Source organism: Rhinoraja longicauda, chromosome 1 (assembly GCF_053455715.1).
Source record: "Rhinoraja longicauda isolate Sanriku21f chromosome 1, sRhiLon1.1, whole genome shotgun sequence".
In the NCBI taxonomy this organism is placed as follows: Eukaryota; Metazoa; Chordata; class Chondrichthyes; order Rajiformes; family Arhynchobatidae; genus Rhinoraja; species Rhinoraja longicauda.
In genome coordinates, this window is record NC_135953.1 from 102,246,443 (window position 1) to 102,264,346 (window position 17,904).

A 17,904-nucleotide genomic window follows, 5' to 3' on the forward strand; every position below is an offset into this window, starting at 1 on the left:
TAATGGGTGACTTCATTTTTGAGGGAATCAGATTTAATTCTTCCAATCAGGTTCTATTTGGTCCCCAAGTGTCTGTTCTGTGCAGCCTTTTAAACGAGATATTCACAAATAAAGTGAACAGTGACTGGATAAGTAAGCATAGATATAGGCATTCAATTCAACCCTACATGGTTTTCAATTCTCAGTTTCAGATACTGTCATACCAGTCTGGTAATGTAGAGATACAGCTTGGAAGCAGGCACTTTGGCCCACCGGGTCCGTGCCTACCAGCAATCACCCCATACTCTGCCACTATCCTACACACTAGGGACAATTTACGATTTTTTACCACAGCGATGTGAAAAAAAACCTCAAAATATATTTACACAACAGAATTTGAGAGATTAATATTAGCCAGGACACCATGGAATGGAGTAATGGGATCTTTTCAGCCACCTGAAAGCTGACAGGGCCTGAATTTAACAAGCATCTTATCTAAAAGAAGGCACCTTGGACAGGATAGCACCCCTTAGCATTACACTGTTGTACCATCTTTGACCAGGTCTCGGATCTCTGAAGTGAGATTTAACTTTTTGACTTCCGAATCAGGAAAAACTCTAACTGAGAGAACATCTTCTGATACTTAATGCAGCAATTGGTGGAATTGCTAAAGCCCCTTAAATGCGTTCTTTCCCAAAGAGCAAAGTCGTAGCACCTGCTCCTGTTATACATGTATTCGCTGCACTGAATAGGGTGGAATGCAATGAATTCTAGTTGAGTTCTTACCCAATAGGGAAGTCAACATCAGCGTTGTAACCAGTCATGTGATACAAACCAAACTTGCCCAGCTTAATGTGACCCTGTAAGCATTAAAAAAAGACATTAAAATTCTGTTGAAACAAGGAACTGCAGATGCTGCTTTACAAAAGAAAGACACAATGTGCTGGAGTAACTTAACAGGTCAGACAGCATCCCTGTGATGTTTCCGGTCAGGACCCTTCTTCAGACTCATATTCAAAACTATGTTCTCTGTTTGACATTCTACATAAACTAGATCATTCAACTAGCTTTTTAACTGAGAAAATGTATCAATACTTGCTCCCCATCTTCAAGTATATGTTGCTGAAGATTATGCTTTCAATTAGATTATCCCCTTCCAGGTAAGTAGCATGTTATATGTTGTTGGAAATTTTGGAAATCATAAAGAAGATGAGTAGGTTATAATCGTTTTAACCTTAGATCTCACAATACTGGGGTAACAGAATGGGAAAATGGCCAACAAAGGGTGTTAGGAGGGTAATTAGATGTGTCAATGTATTTAGCTCTCCGCACAGTTAACTTAGCTAGAATAACATTGAAGTTGTAAACCAGGCAGAACGTAATAACACCCAGGAAATGGGTCATTTGCCCATTTGTTAGACATATGGGAGAGAGGTGTTCAAAATACCAGGAAACATAAGGTTAAAGATAACTCTGGGGAAAGACAAAGATGAAAAGTTACAGAGACATTGATTAATGATGACTTATTGTAGATCCAGTAGTAACCCTTGTGCCATGAGAATATAAAATGCTGTAGGTACTGTGAATCTTTGAAAATACTTTGAGTTCTCATAAGTGTGTTTCACTGTGTGCACTTTTAAGGCCTTCAATAAACCGACGTTAGATAGACTAACCACTGATCTATGGGCTGTATTATTTTGTGTGCGTGCCTATCTAAGTGAAGGCAAATAGGGGGCATGGATGTCGCTCAAAATTCCCTCAAACACTCTACTACTAACAGACTTCTCTGGAATGATTGGGTCCAAGATGGAAACAAATTTAAAATAGTTTCAAATTTTTCATTCACAATTGTGGGAAATTAAGTTGTGTGTTCAACCACGTAATGGTCACATTGTCAATGCTTCAACATTATTTTCTGGAATTCATGTTAATATCATAACTAATTCACAGCCGAGAAGTTAATAAAAATGTCAATAAGCTTTGGAACATCCAGGTGAACATCACATCATGAGTCTCCCTCATCTTCTCCCGCTTCACTCATACTGAAGGCAGAAAACCTACCAATGACTGAGAATAAATCTGTGCATATAATTTACTAGTTAATGTCCTCCACTCTCTGCACTTAACATGGAGCATAGAAAAGTGCAGCACAGAAATAAGCGCTTCGGCCCACATGCCAAACATGATATCAAGTTAAACTAAACATCTCTACCTACACGCGATTCGTATCCCTCCATTGCCTGCATGTTCATGGGCCTATCTAAAAGCCCATTAAATGCCACTATTGTATCTGCTCAACTGCCATCCCTAGCAGCTCATTCCAAGCACCCATCATTCTGCGTAAAAAAAACTTGCCCTGCGCATGTCCTTTAAACTTTGCCCCTCTCACCTTAAAGCTATGCCCTCCAGTCTTTAAAATTGTTCCTGCTCTCTAACTGAGCTCAGTATTCCCTCATGATCAATCCCTCCTGAGAGAAAGTGAAATAATTTGTTTTCTCTGTTCTTTGAACAGACTGCTTACTGAGTAAAGTGACTTTCTTTCCCCGTGTGTTGAAAGTCATTTGCCTTGTCCTAGCCTCTGATTCACTGGCTGAGGCATTGTTAGCAATAAGTACAATAAGTAAACAGTCAGGTATTTTCCTTACATCACAGCTATGCTCACATTAATATCCTACTTAAAACACTATATCTGTTTATACTTAATAGGAGAAGCCTTATATTTTGAAATGCTTGAAATGAAAACGTACTAAATTACTGGAAAGGAATGCGACGTATGAGTACAGGTTATGTCTGATCTTTTTGGAATTGATGATCAAACCCAAATTTCCCTCATTAATCACCATACTCCATGAAAGATTGATCATGCGGGACCACGTAGCTCAGCTAATTTTAAACAGGAGTTGCACAAGGTTCAAAAATGTGCTGCTAATATTGCGAGCCCAACACTGACCACTGACCAATAAAACCTGCTGCCTGGACAATGAAACTCCTGAAACGGCTCCTCTTTCACGGATGCCCTTCACTCTACCCAAATGAACTCACCCAAATGCACCATTAAAAGCTGTCCCACTTGCCAGACCACCCTTTATCTGCAAACAACCTCCCCATATCAGTGGAATGCCATCACCAGCTGGGAGTGTGCCTGTACTCATGGTAACTATTGCAGACATCGGATTGGCCTTCCTAAGAGCAGACCCACAAAAAGCAACCAGCCTGGATAGAGTCCCTAGCTGTGTCCTCGGACCTGCACCGACCAGCTGGCTGGAGTATTTGTGGACATTGTTAACCTCTCCTTACTCCAAGCTGAGGTTCCCACTTACTTTAAGAAGACCACTATCATCCCGATGCCAAAGAAAAGAAAGGCGGCCTGACTTAATGATTGTCATCCGGTAGTCCTGACATGAAATGCTCCGAGAGGCTGGCCATGGTACACGTCAACTCCAGCTTATCAGAAACACAATGCAACAGGTCCGTGGCAGACTCCATCTCCCTGGCCTTACACTTATCCCTGACACGAATGGATAGCAAGGATACCTATGCCAGATTCCCATGTATTGACAATAGGTTTGCCTTCAACACCATAATTCCAACCCAACTCATCTCCAAACTCACAGATCTAGGACTTAGCACCTTCATCAGCATCTGGATACTTGACTTGCTGACCCCTAAATCACAATCAGTGAGAAATGGCGACAAAAATCATGCTCCACGAAAATTCTAAATACCATTGCACCGCAAGTCAGTGTTCCCAGCCCCTTACTATACTCCCTACACCCTCACCATGGTGGGACCAAATTCGGCTCTAACTCCATTTACCAGTTTTCAAATGACAACGCCATAGTGAACTGGATCTCAAACAGTGAGACAGAGTACTGTAGGAGATTGCAGCTTTGCAACATGGGGTTAAGCCAACAACCTGTCCCTTAATGTTACCAAAATAAAGGAGTTAGTCATCAACTTCAGGAAACGAGGTACAGTACATGCCCCTGCCTGCATCAACTGTGCTGAAATGAGATGTTCCAGAGCTTCAGGTTTTTCGGCATAAATATCACCAACAACTTGTCCTGATAATAATAATAATAATAATAATATTCATTTATTGTCATTGCAACGAGTACAACGAAATTAAAAAATAGCCAATCCTGACGGTGCGTACAAACATATATGCAATAAATGCAAAAACAAATAAATACATAAATACAATTAAATACAATTATGTTAAGTACAAAGATTTTTTAGTGTTGCCTAGTGCAATGGTAGTGTTCAGTTCTCGTATGGCCCTGGGGTAAAAACTGTTCTTAAGTCTGTTTGTTCGGGATTTTATCGACCTGAAACGTCGACCAGAGGGCAGATGAACAAACAGACGGTGGCCGGGGTGGGATGGATCTTTTATTATTTTGCCTGCTCTACTGAGGCAGCGTAGGCTGAACAGGTGCTCCAGGGAGGGCAGTGAGCAGCCGATGATTTTCTGGGCCGTCGTGATGACCCTCTGAAGGGCCTTCCTGTCCTTTTCTGAGCAGCTGGCATACCATGTGGTTATACAGTATGCCAGCACACTCTCGATGGAGCAGCGATAGAAGGACAACATGAGCTTCTCCTGCAGGTTGGTTTTCCTGAGGATCCTCAGGAAGTGGAGTCTCTGCTGTGCCTTCATACTGACAATGTTGACAAGAAGTGTAAGAAAAGAACTGCAGATGCTGGTACAAATCGAAGGTATTTATTCACAAAATGCTGGAGTAACTCAGCAGGTCAGGCAGCATCTCAGGAGAGATGGAATGAGTGACGTTTCGGGTCGAGACCCTTCTCCAGTCTGAAGAAGGGTCTCGACCCGAAACGTCACCCATTCCTTCTCTCCTGAGATCCTCCCTGACCTGCTGAGTTACTCAAGTATTTTGTGAATAAATACCTTCGATGTTGACAAGAAAGCACACTAACACCTCTACTTCCTCAGAAGACTAAGGAAGTTCAACATGCCCCCAAAGACGTAGCAATTTCTACAACTGCAACATAGAAAACATCCTCTCAAATCAGTCTCTCCACTCCCACCCCCTCCCCCACCCCCTTCCTCCTGCGATCAGCACTTCATGCTACCATGGGCCAACAGCCAAAATAATCAATGATTACTCACACCTGTCATTCTCTTTTCTCCCATCAGGCAGAAAATATAAACGCTTGCAAGCATATACCACCAGATTCAAGAGCAAATTTTCCTCCCGCAGTTATCAGACCCTTGAATGGACCTCTCATAAGCTGGGGATATATTTTTGAACTCCCAATCTATCTTGTTCGGAACCTTGCACCTTTTTTTTAATCTGCATTTTCCCTGTGGCTGTGACATTATGCTCCATGCTGTTTCCTTTCTCTTTTTGCACTACCTCTTGTATTCGTGTATGGTTTGCTTATACTCCTGTATGGCATGATTACCATGGGCAGCATGCAAAACAAAGTTTTTCACTGTGTAGTAAGGAACTGCAGATGCTGGTTTACACTGAAGCTAGACACAGAATGCTGGAGTAACTCAGTGGGACGGGCCGTATCTCTGGATAGAAGGAATCCCATTCCTTCTATCCAGAGATGCTGCCTGTCCCGCTGAGATACTCCAATTTTTTTTACTGTATCTCAGTACACCCGACAATAATAAACCAATATCAATCAATCTTTGCAAGGTCTTGTCTAATGCCTTCAAAATTAGCCTTGCCCCAACTTAGCAGTTTAACTTATGGACCAATAATATACTTTTTCATAACCAGTTAAAACCTATTAAAACTATGATCACTGATCCAAAAGTGCTCCCCCTTAACCCTTCAGCCACTTGCCCAAGAGAAACATTATCCTTGACTTACCTCACAATTCAGAAGAATATTGTGCGGTGCAAGTGCTCGGTGAACTATTCCATGTCTGTTCATGTATACCAGTCCTTCCAGCACTTCAAAGGCTATTTGCAGAACCCTTCCAGGACTGAAAGATATTTTGGAAATAATTGAATATTATTTCAATTTAAAGAATGTGCCTTTTCTCTCCAAACATTAGATAGATTTATAAATTTACCATTAGTTAAAAGAACAATTTAAGTTTTATGGAGATGCATGGAACTGCAGATTCTGGAATCTTGAGTAAAACATAAAATGCTGGTGTAATTCAGGTCAGGGAGCCTCTCTGGTGGACATGGATAGGCGATGTTTCAGGTCAGGACCCTTCTTCAGACCAGAGTTAGAATTCGACTCGAGTCTGAAGAAGGGTCCTGACTCGAAATATCACTTATCCAATTCCTCCAGAAATGCTGCCTGAACCACTGAGTTACTCTAGCAATTTGTGTTTTAATTAATTTAAGTTTTGATTATGTCAAATTATTAAAGAAATACAATTAATTTCAAGATACAAGTTATTAAGCAGATGTTAAAGTCAGGTAAAAATCAAATCATTAAATTGTGAAAGAAACTATTTGGATGGAGCCTAGTCGCCGGCGGTCGCCTTAAAATCGCCTAAGTGGGACAGGCCCTTTAGTCGAAATGGGGAAAATGCAAAACAGATTTCCCCCATAGTGACAATCAAAATTCTTGCTTCTAATGATTCCCTAAAAAAATATTCATGACTTAAAATGAATTAATCAGACTGGATAATCAGCAGTGCTGTTCTTGTACTTAGTAAACTAAACAGTGAATCATCAATATTCAAAAATTACCAACTTCATAAGCCATTACAAAATCCATCAGTTTTAGCTTAAGCAACAGAAGAATGAGCACATTGATTAAAAAAATGCAAATCTGAAAATCATAAATGTCAGATTCATTTACAAAATGTCTTTCCGCAATTTTAACCAACAATGACAGTTCAATACCTTCAAAACATGCCAGTTATCAAAAAAATTGATAAAAATGTAAGATATTAGCATTGACGATTTACAGCAGTGTTGAATGGGTACATTTTATGGAGAAGAACACAAGGAACCGTAGTTGCTGATTTACAAGAAAAGACACAAAGTGCTGGAGTAACCCAGCGGGTCAGACAGCATCCCCCAAAGATGTTGCCTGACTTGTTGAGTTACTCCAACACTTTGTATCATGTTATAAGAAGTGGCTTATTGGAGGAAAGTGACATAGAGACTTTGAAAAGCTGAGGAAGAGGATTCACGAGGCTGGACTGCACAATAAATTAACATTGTCAATGGGAATGGTAAGATAATGGGGAAATGTGAAAACAGCGAAGAGTAGAGTCATAGAATCAAGTCATATACAGTAGCATGGAAACAAGCCTTTGCCTAACTCGTCCATGCCGACCAAGATGTCCCCTCGCACATTTACCCATATCTGGCCTGTATTCCTCTAAACCTTTCCTATCCATCTACCTGTCCAAATATCTTTAAATATTGTTATTGTACCTGTCACAATTATTTTCTCTGGCAGCGCATTCCATATACCCGCCATCCACTGAGTGAAAAAGATGGCCCTCAGGTTATTATTAAATCTTAATAATTAAATCTCACCTTAAACCTATGTCCCCTGGTTCTTGATTCCCCAACCGTGAAAAAACTATGTGTGCATTCTTTCCATCTTAATGGCATTGTTCCCATAGCAGGGTGACCAAAACTGAACCCAATAGTCCAAGTACAGCTTCACCAATGTCTTGTTCAACTTCTATATTCAATGCCCTTACTGAGTAAGCCCAACATGCCATAGCTTTTTTTTAAATCTCCTGTCCACCTCTGATGCTACTTTCAGGGAATTATGTACTTGTACTCCCAGGTCCTTCTGTTCTACTATGCTCCTGAGTGCCCTACCATTCACTGTAAATGTCCTACCCTGGTTTGACTTCCCAAAACACACCTGAATTAAACTCCATTTGTCAATTCTCAGACCACTTACCCAGCTGTTCAAGATCCTGCTGCAATTTGTGATGATCATCTTCATTGTCTCCAAGATTAGCTATTTTAGTGTCATCTGCTACCTTACTAACCTATTTACTAAGAGTCTGAACAAGGGTTCTGACCCAAAACGTCACATTTTATCTTTCTCTAGAAATGCTGCCTGACCCACTGAGGTACTCCAGCATTTTGTGTCTATCTTCTGTATGAACCAGCATCAGCAGGGTTCCTTCCTACACAACTTCTTACATTCCTTATTCAGTCCCATGCAAATTGTTGATATATTAGTGACAGAGTATTGATCCCAGTAATTCTACAGTGAGAAATTTCTGAACCACCAATCAATGTAGCTCAGTAAAGTAATCAATGAATAGGAGTTGGTTGGAGATTTTGTAGCAGAGTTTTGGATGACTTCAATATTGCAGTAGATGTAAAATGAGAGGTTTGCCATGGGTATGTTGGTTCATTATTGGTAATTTATTTACTGTCACCTGAACAGAGAGAGGTACAGTGAAATGCTTGTTGTGTGTGCTGTCCAGTCAAATTCAACAGAGCTTTATTTGTCATTCGGTACCAAGGTACCGAACGAAACTACATAGCAGTCACACACAAAAAAGAACACAAGATACATGACCCCAACACATAACGTCCATCACAGTGACTCCAAACACCCCCTCACTGTGATGGAGGCAACAAAACTTCCACTCTCTTCCCCACGCCCACGGACAGACAGCTCGTCCCCGACCGACCCGCACAGTCCCCGCAAGGGGATGGAAGTCCCCGCGGCCGAGTCGCACCGGGCGCTGAGACGTCTCGCGGCCGAACCGGGCGGTGCGCAGCTAAGTCCCGTGGCCGAGCCGCACCGGGCGATGTTAAGTCCAGCTGCCGAGCCGCACCAGCGATGAAAAGTCCCGCGGCCGAGCCGCGCCGGGCGATGTTAGGCCCCGCGGCCCGGGCACTGTTAAGTCCAGCGGCCGAGCCGCACCAGCGATGTTAGGCCCCACGGCCGAGCCGCACCGGGCACTGTAAAGTCCAGCGGCCGAGCCGCACCAGCGATGTTAGACCCCGCGGCCCGGGCACTGTTAAGTCCAGCGGCCGAGCCGCACCAGCGATGTTAGGCCCCGCGGCCGAGCCGCACCGGGCACTGTTAAGTCCAGCGGCCGAGCCGCACCAGCGATGTTAGGCCCCGCGACCGAGCCGCACCGGGCACTGTTAAGTCCCGCGGCCGAGCCGCACCAGCGATGTTAGGCCCCACGGCCGAGCCGCACCCCGCGCCGTGAGGAAGAGACCTAAAAGAGAAAGGTTTCCCCCACCCACACCACCACCCCCCCACCCACACCACCACCAACCCCCACACATACACAACCAAAAAAAAAAAAAAACCATCCCAACACCGACACACAACAAAAAAAAAAAAAGGAAAAAAGACGAACAGACTGCTAGCGAGCCGCAGCCGTTAGGCGCCGCCACTTCCACTTGACCGATTTGTCAAGTGTATGCGAGTATAATAGATCCTCCTCTGGAACAGCATTCAGAGAGTCGCCAGGTTCTGCCGCCATCTTGCAACTTCTAAATTTCCGAAGAGTCCAATCTTGGTCCAAGGAGATCGGGAGGAAATAAAAGCTCGGATGACTATTTGAGATACAGCTTGAGACATGGGTACAATTCATCTTTACTATGGGGGTGAAAGCAGAGAGTCATGAAAATGCGGACTGAGATGAGGTAAAACGTTTTCACCCAGAGATTTGTGAATCTGTGGAATTTTCTGCCACAGTGGCAGCCAATTCACTGGATGTATTCAAGAGAGAGTTGGATGTGGCTCTTAGGGCTAACGGAATCAAGGGATAAGGGGAGAAAGCAGGAACGAGGTACTGATTCTGGATGACCAGCCATGAGCATATTGAATGGCGGTGCAGACTCGAAGGGCCAAATGGCCTACTCCAGCACCTATTTTCAATGTTTCTAAAAGGACATGCTGGTATAGCTGGAAGTTCACCTGCTGTGAAAAATAATTATGTACAATCTGTTTTCGTTGCAAGATTATGGAACAGTTTATAGTCGGAACCAAACTAAATGGTGGTGGTCTTCCCAACATTATCCTGAAGGAAAATTTCTACTAATTCAGTACAGGATGCCAGACAAAAAGGTTTGATAACTTGAGATAGCAGAATGGACAGGATCGTTTTGTCCAGTTTAATTTTGAGATACAGAGTGGAAACAGGTCCTTCATCCCACCAGTGTCTGCGCCGACCAATGATCACCCATACACTAGTACTATCCTACACACCAGGGACAATCTACAGAGGCCAATTAACCTACAAACCTGCATGTCTTTGCAATGTCGTAGGAAACTGGAGCATTCGGAGAAAACCCAAACGGTCACAGGGAGAACGCACAAATTCCATCCAGTCAGCACCTGTAGTGGTCAGGGTCAAACTTGGGTCTCTAGCGTCGTAAAGAGCAACTCTACCACTGTGCCTCTATGCCTGCCCCATAGGTTGATGTGAGATGGAACTGGGCGTTGTCAGTGTGTGTATCATTGTGAGTTTGGATGATGTCTTCAAGAGGCAGTATTAAATGAGGAATGGGAAGTATCTAAGGGACACATGAGGTAACATTCCGTGAATAGGACAAGTAGCCATTGCAGATTAACAACTGGAGAGATTAAAGTGGAATTAGACATGGCGTTCTACTTAGCTGGATTGAAAAGTAGGCACTGACCAGCAATCACCCCATACACCGGCACCATCCCACACACTGGGGACAAAATACAATTTTACCAAAGCCAATTAACCAAGAAACCTGTATGTCTTCGGCGTTTCCCCTGGATGCTCTGGTTTCACCCCACATCTCAAAAACATGCATGCTGGTAAGTTAATTGTATACATGTGTAAATTAGGTGATGGCAATGTGGGGAGAATAGGTTAAAGGGAAAACTAGTCGTGGAAAGGGATTGTTCTTTACTTAATGGGTAAAAGCGGCTTCCTAATGTGGAAGCAAACACCAACATAAGTCTACAGAAGGCATCAGGAAAGTCTGAAGAGAAGCAAGGACACCTTGTGAGCTGCTTTCTCAGAGCATTACAGGCTCTCACAAAATACAAAAAAAAGATTTTTATATCTCCGAATGGGATCCTCACTTTGTCATTTAGTTCATTACACGGATGACAATTTGTTTAGCATTGGCTTATTTTAATATTGCCAATGCAACAGATGCAGTTACACACTATTACCAATAGATGGAGTATGAGTACATGATTAACTCATCAGCAAGGAGAACTGGGCTTGAAAAATGTTCAGAAAATTAAAAGATTTACAATTGGCAATCTAACCGGTCTACTTTATAAGCTTGTTATGCAACCTTCTTTCTAGGACTTCCACAGTTCCATGCAATGTATTCTGTTTCAGAAGTTAGCTGAATATACAAGGATTGTGTGAGCTGCTTTGGGCCCCATATCCGAGGAAGGATGTGCTGGTATTGGAGACGCTCCAGAGGAGGTTTATGATAATGATCCTGAGGATGTTTGGTTAATGTATGAGCAGCGTTCGATGCCTGTACTTGATGCAGTTTAGAAGGATGAGGGGGAACGCATTGAAACTTACTGAATAGTGTAAGGTCTGGATAGAGTGGATGTGGAGGGGATGTTTCCAGTAGTGGGAGTGTCTAGGACCAGAGGGTACACTCAGGATAAAGGATGTGCCTTTATAATGGAGATGAGGAGGAATTTCTTTAACCAGAGAATGGTGAATCTGTAGAATTCATTGCCAAATACGAAAGTGGAGGCCATGACAATGGGCAAATATAAAGTGGAGATTCATAGGTTCATAATTAGTAAGAGTGGCAAAGGTTACGGGGAGAAGGATGGAGAATGGGGTGGTGAGGGAAAAATAGATCAGCATTGATCAAATGGCGGAGCGGACTCAATGGGCTGAATGGTCTAATTCTGCTCCTTTGTCTTATGATATGTTATACTCTCTGTCTCCATTCTTATGTTGGAAAAACTGTGCAGCACACAGTATTGCAGATGAAGTCTCACCAGGGCCCTATATATTTGCAGTATGGTGCCTTTCGTCTTGCGCTTAAATTCTCTTTCAATAAACAGCAACATATCATTTGCCTTCTGAACTGCTTGCAGCAATTTCAAGTTATCTTTCAACGTGTACACAAATGTGAGGGGTCCTCTGAACACCACCTTGACACCACTCACCATTTAAAACAAAATCTTCCAAAGTGAATAACCTCATATTTCTCCACATTATATTCCATCCGTCATGTCATTGTTCACTCGCTTACCTGCTACATCCGTGCCCTGAAGCCTTTGTGCATCCTCTTCCCAATTCACAATGACATTAAGCATGAATATTACACTTTGTCTTGTCAGTCGAATCACTGACAATAGATTGCAGAAGAGCTACAACCCCAGCCTTGATGGCACCCGACCAGCCACAGCCTCTCAACCTAACAAAATATCTATTATTCCTTTTTTCTACTTTTGGAAACTCATTTAACTATTCTTCTCTTCATCTTAACAAATTTTCTTTCTCAAATAATCTTTTGCTTTTTAAGTGGTGTTATCCCTACCCCAGGTTGTGGTTACACTGCTGGACTGGTACCCAGTAGCCCAGACTATCAATCCAGCAGAGCAGATTGGAATCTAAATCCACCTAATTAAATAAACATGGGTAGAAAAGGTTAGCATCAGTAACACTGTCCAGAAAACGGTCTTGAATGCCAATGCAAAAAAACTGCAAATGCCAGGAAACCAAAATAAAATTAGAAAATGCTGGGGAGATTCAGGTGAGGAGAATCTGTGGAGCGAGGAATTAAACCGATGAAGGATCACTTGATACAATAGCTCTCCCCAGATGCGGAGTATCCATAGCAGGTTTTGTCTTTATCCTGACAACTATCTGGTTCAGGATAGAAATCTATCTTCGAGACACAACGAACTGCAGATGCTGAAATCTTGAGCAAAACCCAAAATGCTGGAGGAATTCAGTGGGTTAAGTAGCATCTATGGTGGTGACGTTTCGGGTCAGAACCCTTCCTTGTTTAAGTTAGAACTCCAGACATCTAATGTTGTTAACTTTAACTGGCCTCCAAGATAAGGAATGCTTGCTGATGGATAATACATGATAGCACTTGCCAAAGACATCATAAGTTGTGATAAAATTATGCACGTGCAAAATCATGAAAGGAATAGATTGGATAAATGCAGTCTTTTACCCACAGTAGGGGAAATCAAGAACTAGAAGACATAGGTTTAAGGTGACGGGGGAGAATTAATGGGAACCTAAGGGGTAACTTTTTTACACAAATGGTGATGGGTGTATGGAACAAGCTGCCCGAGGAGGGAGTTGAGACAGGTACAATCACAACAGTTAAGAAACATTTAGACAGGTACTTGGATTGGAGGGATATGGGTGAAAAGCAGGCAGGTGGGATTGGTGCAGATGGGGCATGTTGGTCGGCGTGGGCAAGTTCGGCCAAAGAGCCTGTTTCCATACTGTCTGACTGTGATTGTGGCTAATTTTTAAATATTGTTTTGATAATCTTGGATGAGAATTGTTTCATTGTACTGTCTTCTGTCATTGATGACCCTCAGTTCAGAAATTATGAAAAGTCAGCTCATTTCATTCTCCACGGATGCTGCCTGATTTGCTGAGAACTTGCTCCATTTTTTTTACCTCAGTGCAATGACAGCACCAGAGGTTAGGATTTTAGTATAATTTCTAAGAGTATGTGCATATTCGCATGCACATGCATGTACCACAGCCAATTTCTGTACAGAAAAATTATTAACATATGAATCTGGACAGAACAAAGTAAGGGAGCAATGAAATGTCAAACATCGAATGACTTCTAGAGTTTCACTGATACCGCTCTTTGTTAGAAAACAGAGACAGACCAAAGCTAAATTTCCTGGAAAAAATGAGGAATTATTAACAACACATGCACCTACGCAGAACACAGTATGCATGCAACTGAAAAATTTTGATCAGTCTTTCATGCAACATCTGTCTGAAGTACTGGACACCAGGGATTAATCAGCCACTTTAAGACCTGCTAATCATACACAGGCACATCTCCTGCTAATAGTAATAGACCTCTTAATCAAGGGTGGCAAGAGGGAGGGAGGGAAACAAGAGAGATAATCCAAGCCTTAGATTTCCAATTATTATTAACACACCAAACATTCTGCTCACAAACTTATAAAATGGATAGAAGGGATTAGTATTTTGCATTTCCCTATTCTTGACTCTATGACTATGACTCCATGTATATGACTCTAAGACTAGTATTTTGAATTTCCCTACTCTTTCTGAAGATGATAACTTTATTCACTCAGTTGGATTTTCCCTGGGACTCCATAATCAGACAAAGAATATTCACAGAATTCAATCAATCTTCTCTAAACCTGTGGGATTGCATGCATCCATGTAGATTAAGGAAGTGATGAATCAATGTTACATATTGCATGTATACTCACGCACAGACATTTCATTGACCTTGTGGCAATTAAAAATCACTCTGGCATAGTGCCACCATATGAACAAGCCAAAGAATAATTGAGCTCCAAAATCAAGAATTCTTAAAGAATAACGTAGAGTCTAACCTAGGAAATGCAGGCTGGAATATAATTCATGATGTCAATAGGCATCGATTAATAGGTTACATGGATTAGAAAAAGCACACATTTATATAGTGCCTTTAACAAGCAGAGACTGCCTTGAAGGGATCACATTTAATTAAATGCTTTTGAAGTGTAATCACTGTTGTATTTTAAAAATGAAGCGTCAATTTGGTTTATCAAGGTCTGCCTGAGAATATAAAAAGCAGATGTTTAGTGAGGGGTTTGTAATGTTTTGTATTGAATCTCACTGAAATCCTATTTTATTAAAATGTACAACATTGTGATAGAACTCGACAGACTGGATGCGAGGAAAAGTCTCCCCTGAGCGCAAGGGATCATTTTTTCAGGATATGGGGCAAGATATTTCAGATTGATAAGAGGAGAAATTGCTTCACTCAGAGAAGGTGATATATAAACATAGCACAAAAAGTAAGGAAATATGTGTTTGGTAGATTATTTCTTTGTTGTAACAATGCTTCTTGGCAATAAATCTTATACCGTTGGAAAGCCTGTTTATTTCCCTTTTAAATGGTGCCACATTTGTAAGGAACATGCATTTGTGGGATGAGCAGCAGAGCTGAGTATATGGGTTGCGCCCATGAAAAATTTGCCAAATCTTCTCTGCCAATGCCAAACAGCTTATTCTGCTGTTGCTATTGACTCTTGTTTTGAGCTTCTGATTGGCACCTGATTGGCAGCATCTGTGAGCATGGGCCCTGCTACAGTGGTCAGTAGGTGTCTGCTCCAAGAATCGGCATGCCACGTTTGACTGATCTGGATAGGGCCCATGCGATAGGGCAACTTCAAGCTGGTGTTCCGCAAAACCAAGTTGCGACATTATTTGGAGTGAGCCCTAGTACCATCTCCAAAGTGAAGGCCAAGTTCCATATAACGGGGGATGTCAGAGACAGGCCGCGAAGTGGGCGTCCCAAGAAGACGACACCCGAAGAAGACCGTTTCCTCACCCTGTCAGCACTTAGGAACCGTAGGCTGTCTTCTACAGATTTGCAGTCAAGGTTTGCAGGACGATATGGCCGACGGCTCTCTGCCCAGACAATTCGGAACAGACTGCACGCAGCCGATCTCCGGTCTCATAGGGCTGCCAGGAGGCCTGCCATGACTGCCCTTCACTGTCAGGCCCGTTTGCGCTGGTGTCGGCAACACGTGCACTGGAACCTGAACATGTGGAGGAACGTTATGTTCAGCGATGAGTCCAGATTCTGCCTACGGCAGTTGGATCATAGGGTCAAAGTGTGGAGAAGACGCGGAGAACGCTATGCTGATTGCTGCACCGATAGAGTAACATCTTTTGGTGGAGGCAGTGTGATGGTGTGGGGCGGCATCTCCCTCACTGGAAAAACGAGGCTTGTCGTTATTGGAGGCAATCTCAATGCAGAGATATCGAGATGAGATTCTGCAACCAGTGGTAATCCCATATCTCCACAGTCTGGGACCGAATATCCTCCAAGATGACAATGCTCGCCCCCACAGAGCAGGGTTTCTCAGAGACTACCTCCAGAATTTGGGAGTGGAGAGGATGGAATGGCCTGCCAGCAGTCCTGACCTCAACCCCATTGAACACTTGTGGGATCAGCTTGGGCGTGCTGTTCGTGCCAGAGTGACCAACACAACCACGTTGGCTGATTTGTGACAAATGCTGGTTGAAGAATGGGATGCCATCCCACAACAGTGTGTGACCAGGCTGGTGACCAGCATGAGGAGGAGGTGCCAGGCTGTTGTGGCTGTGTATGGTTCTTCCACACGCTACTGAGGCTCCTGTTTATTAAATGAATAAATTGTTAAATTGCCAATATGTCTTGTTTCTTCAGACTTCAATCATCCAATCCACCAAACAACACTGAACAAGAGTCAATGGCAGAATAAGCTGTTTGGCATTGGCAGAGAAGATTTGGCAGATTTTTCATGGGCACAACCCACATTCTCAGCTCTGCTGCTCATCCCACAAATGCATGTTCCTTACAAATGTGGCACCATTTAAAAGGGAAATAAACAGGCTTTCCAACAGTATAAGATTTATTGCCAAGAAGCATTGTTACAACAAAGAAATAATCTACCAAACACAAATTTCCTTACTTTTTGTGCTATGTTTAGATTTCTAATGCCAAAGGCATCAAGGGGTAATGGCTGAACTAGGTAAGATGAAGAATGTATTCAATGGTGGGCAAAACACAAAGTGTTGGAGGGACTCAGTTGGGCAGGCAACATCGCTAGAGAGAACGGAAAAGTGATGGTCCGGATTGGGACCCTTCTTCAGACTGATTGTATTAGAGGGAAGAAATGTGGAAAAGAATAGTGGGGGTGGGACAAAGCCTGGCAAGTAAAAGGTGGACACATGCGACAGAGGGTGGGAGGTTGTGTTGGCAGTTGGGTGGAGTAAGTGACAAAGGCTCAAGATAAAAAGGACCCAAAGGGTGCCAGATAAGGATAGAAGAGGAGTGAAATGTAAAGCCAGAGGGAGGGATAACACAATAATATATACAAGGATATTGATTGGTGGAGCAGGCACAAAGGGCTGAATAGCCTACTCCCATCTTCCTGCATTTATGTTTAAGGATCAATATTGAACATGAAATCTGTGAAAACCCCGTGACCTTTCAGCCAATTTAAATATTCGAAATCCACGTTAACGTGCAGATAATGCCTCAGATTATTCCATCGCGTGAAGGTGGTATCTCCGATACTGCAGCACTCGCTCAGTATCGGATCAGCATTTTCAAGCCCTTGACACTCTTCTCTTTTCATTCAGAAGCAAGTGCACCTTCACCGAACCATGAATCCCACTTCCATTCTGATCGACAGACAGCGGATTATGTGACACAAAATGCTGGAGTAACTCAGCGGATCAGGCAGCATCCCTAGAGATCAAGGATAGGTGATGTTTCGAGACGGAACCCTTCTTCGGGTCCATTGCATGTTGTGGTAAAACGGAAATATATTCAGCTGCTCACTCATTAATAGAATTATTACCACAATCCAAATATATACTTACAGTATAGGAGGAGGACATTTAGCCCACTGAGCCTATGGCAGCTCTCAGAGCAATAAATTCTTCCCATTCCCCCACTTATTTCCAGAGGATTTCCTGCGTGGGTTTTCTCCGAGATCTTCGGTTTCCTCCCACACTCCAAAGACGTACGGGTATGTAGGTTAATTTGACTGGGTAAATGTAAAAAATTGTCCCTAGTGTGTGTAGGATAGTGTTAATGTGCGGGGATCGCTGGGCGGCGCGGACTTGGTGGGCCGAAAAGGCCTGTTTCCGCGCTGTATATATATGATATGATATCAGAACCAGAGATCCGGGTTTGATCCTGAGTACGGTTGCTGTCTTTACGGAGTTTGTACATTCTTCCGTAGGATTTTGCCTGGTGCTCCGGTTTCCTCCACCACTCCAAAGATGTACTAGTTTGTA

General features: G+C 42.8%; 1 protein-coding gene across 2 annotated transcripts in view; it reads right to left on the bottom strand.

The window, feature by feature from the left end:
* tbck (TBC1 domain containing kinase) overlaps positions 1 to 17,904 on the bottom strand; it is a 201,133-nt gene that overhangs the window by 151,639 nt on the left and 31,590 nt on the right. For both annotated transcript variants that reach the window (XM_078411595.1, XM_078411604.1), the window contains exons 4-5: positions 5,823 to 5,937; positions 766 to 839 (exon numbers count right to left, since the gene is read on the bottom strand). In XM_078411595.1, the coding sequence (XP_078267721.1) occupies positions 766 to 839; positions 5,823 to 5,937 (189 nt within the window). The remainder of the gene's footprint in view (positions 1 to 765; positions 840 to 5,822; positions 5,938 to 17,904) is intronic.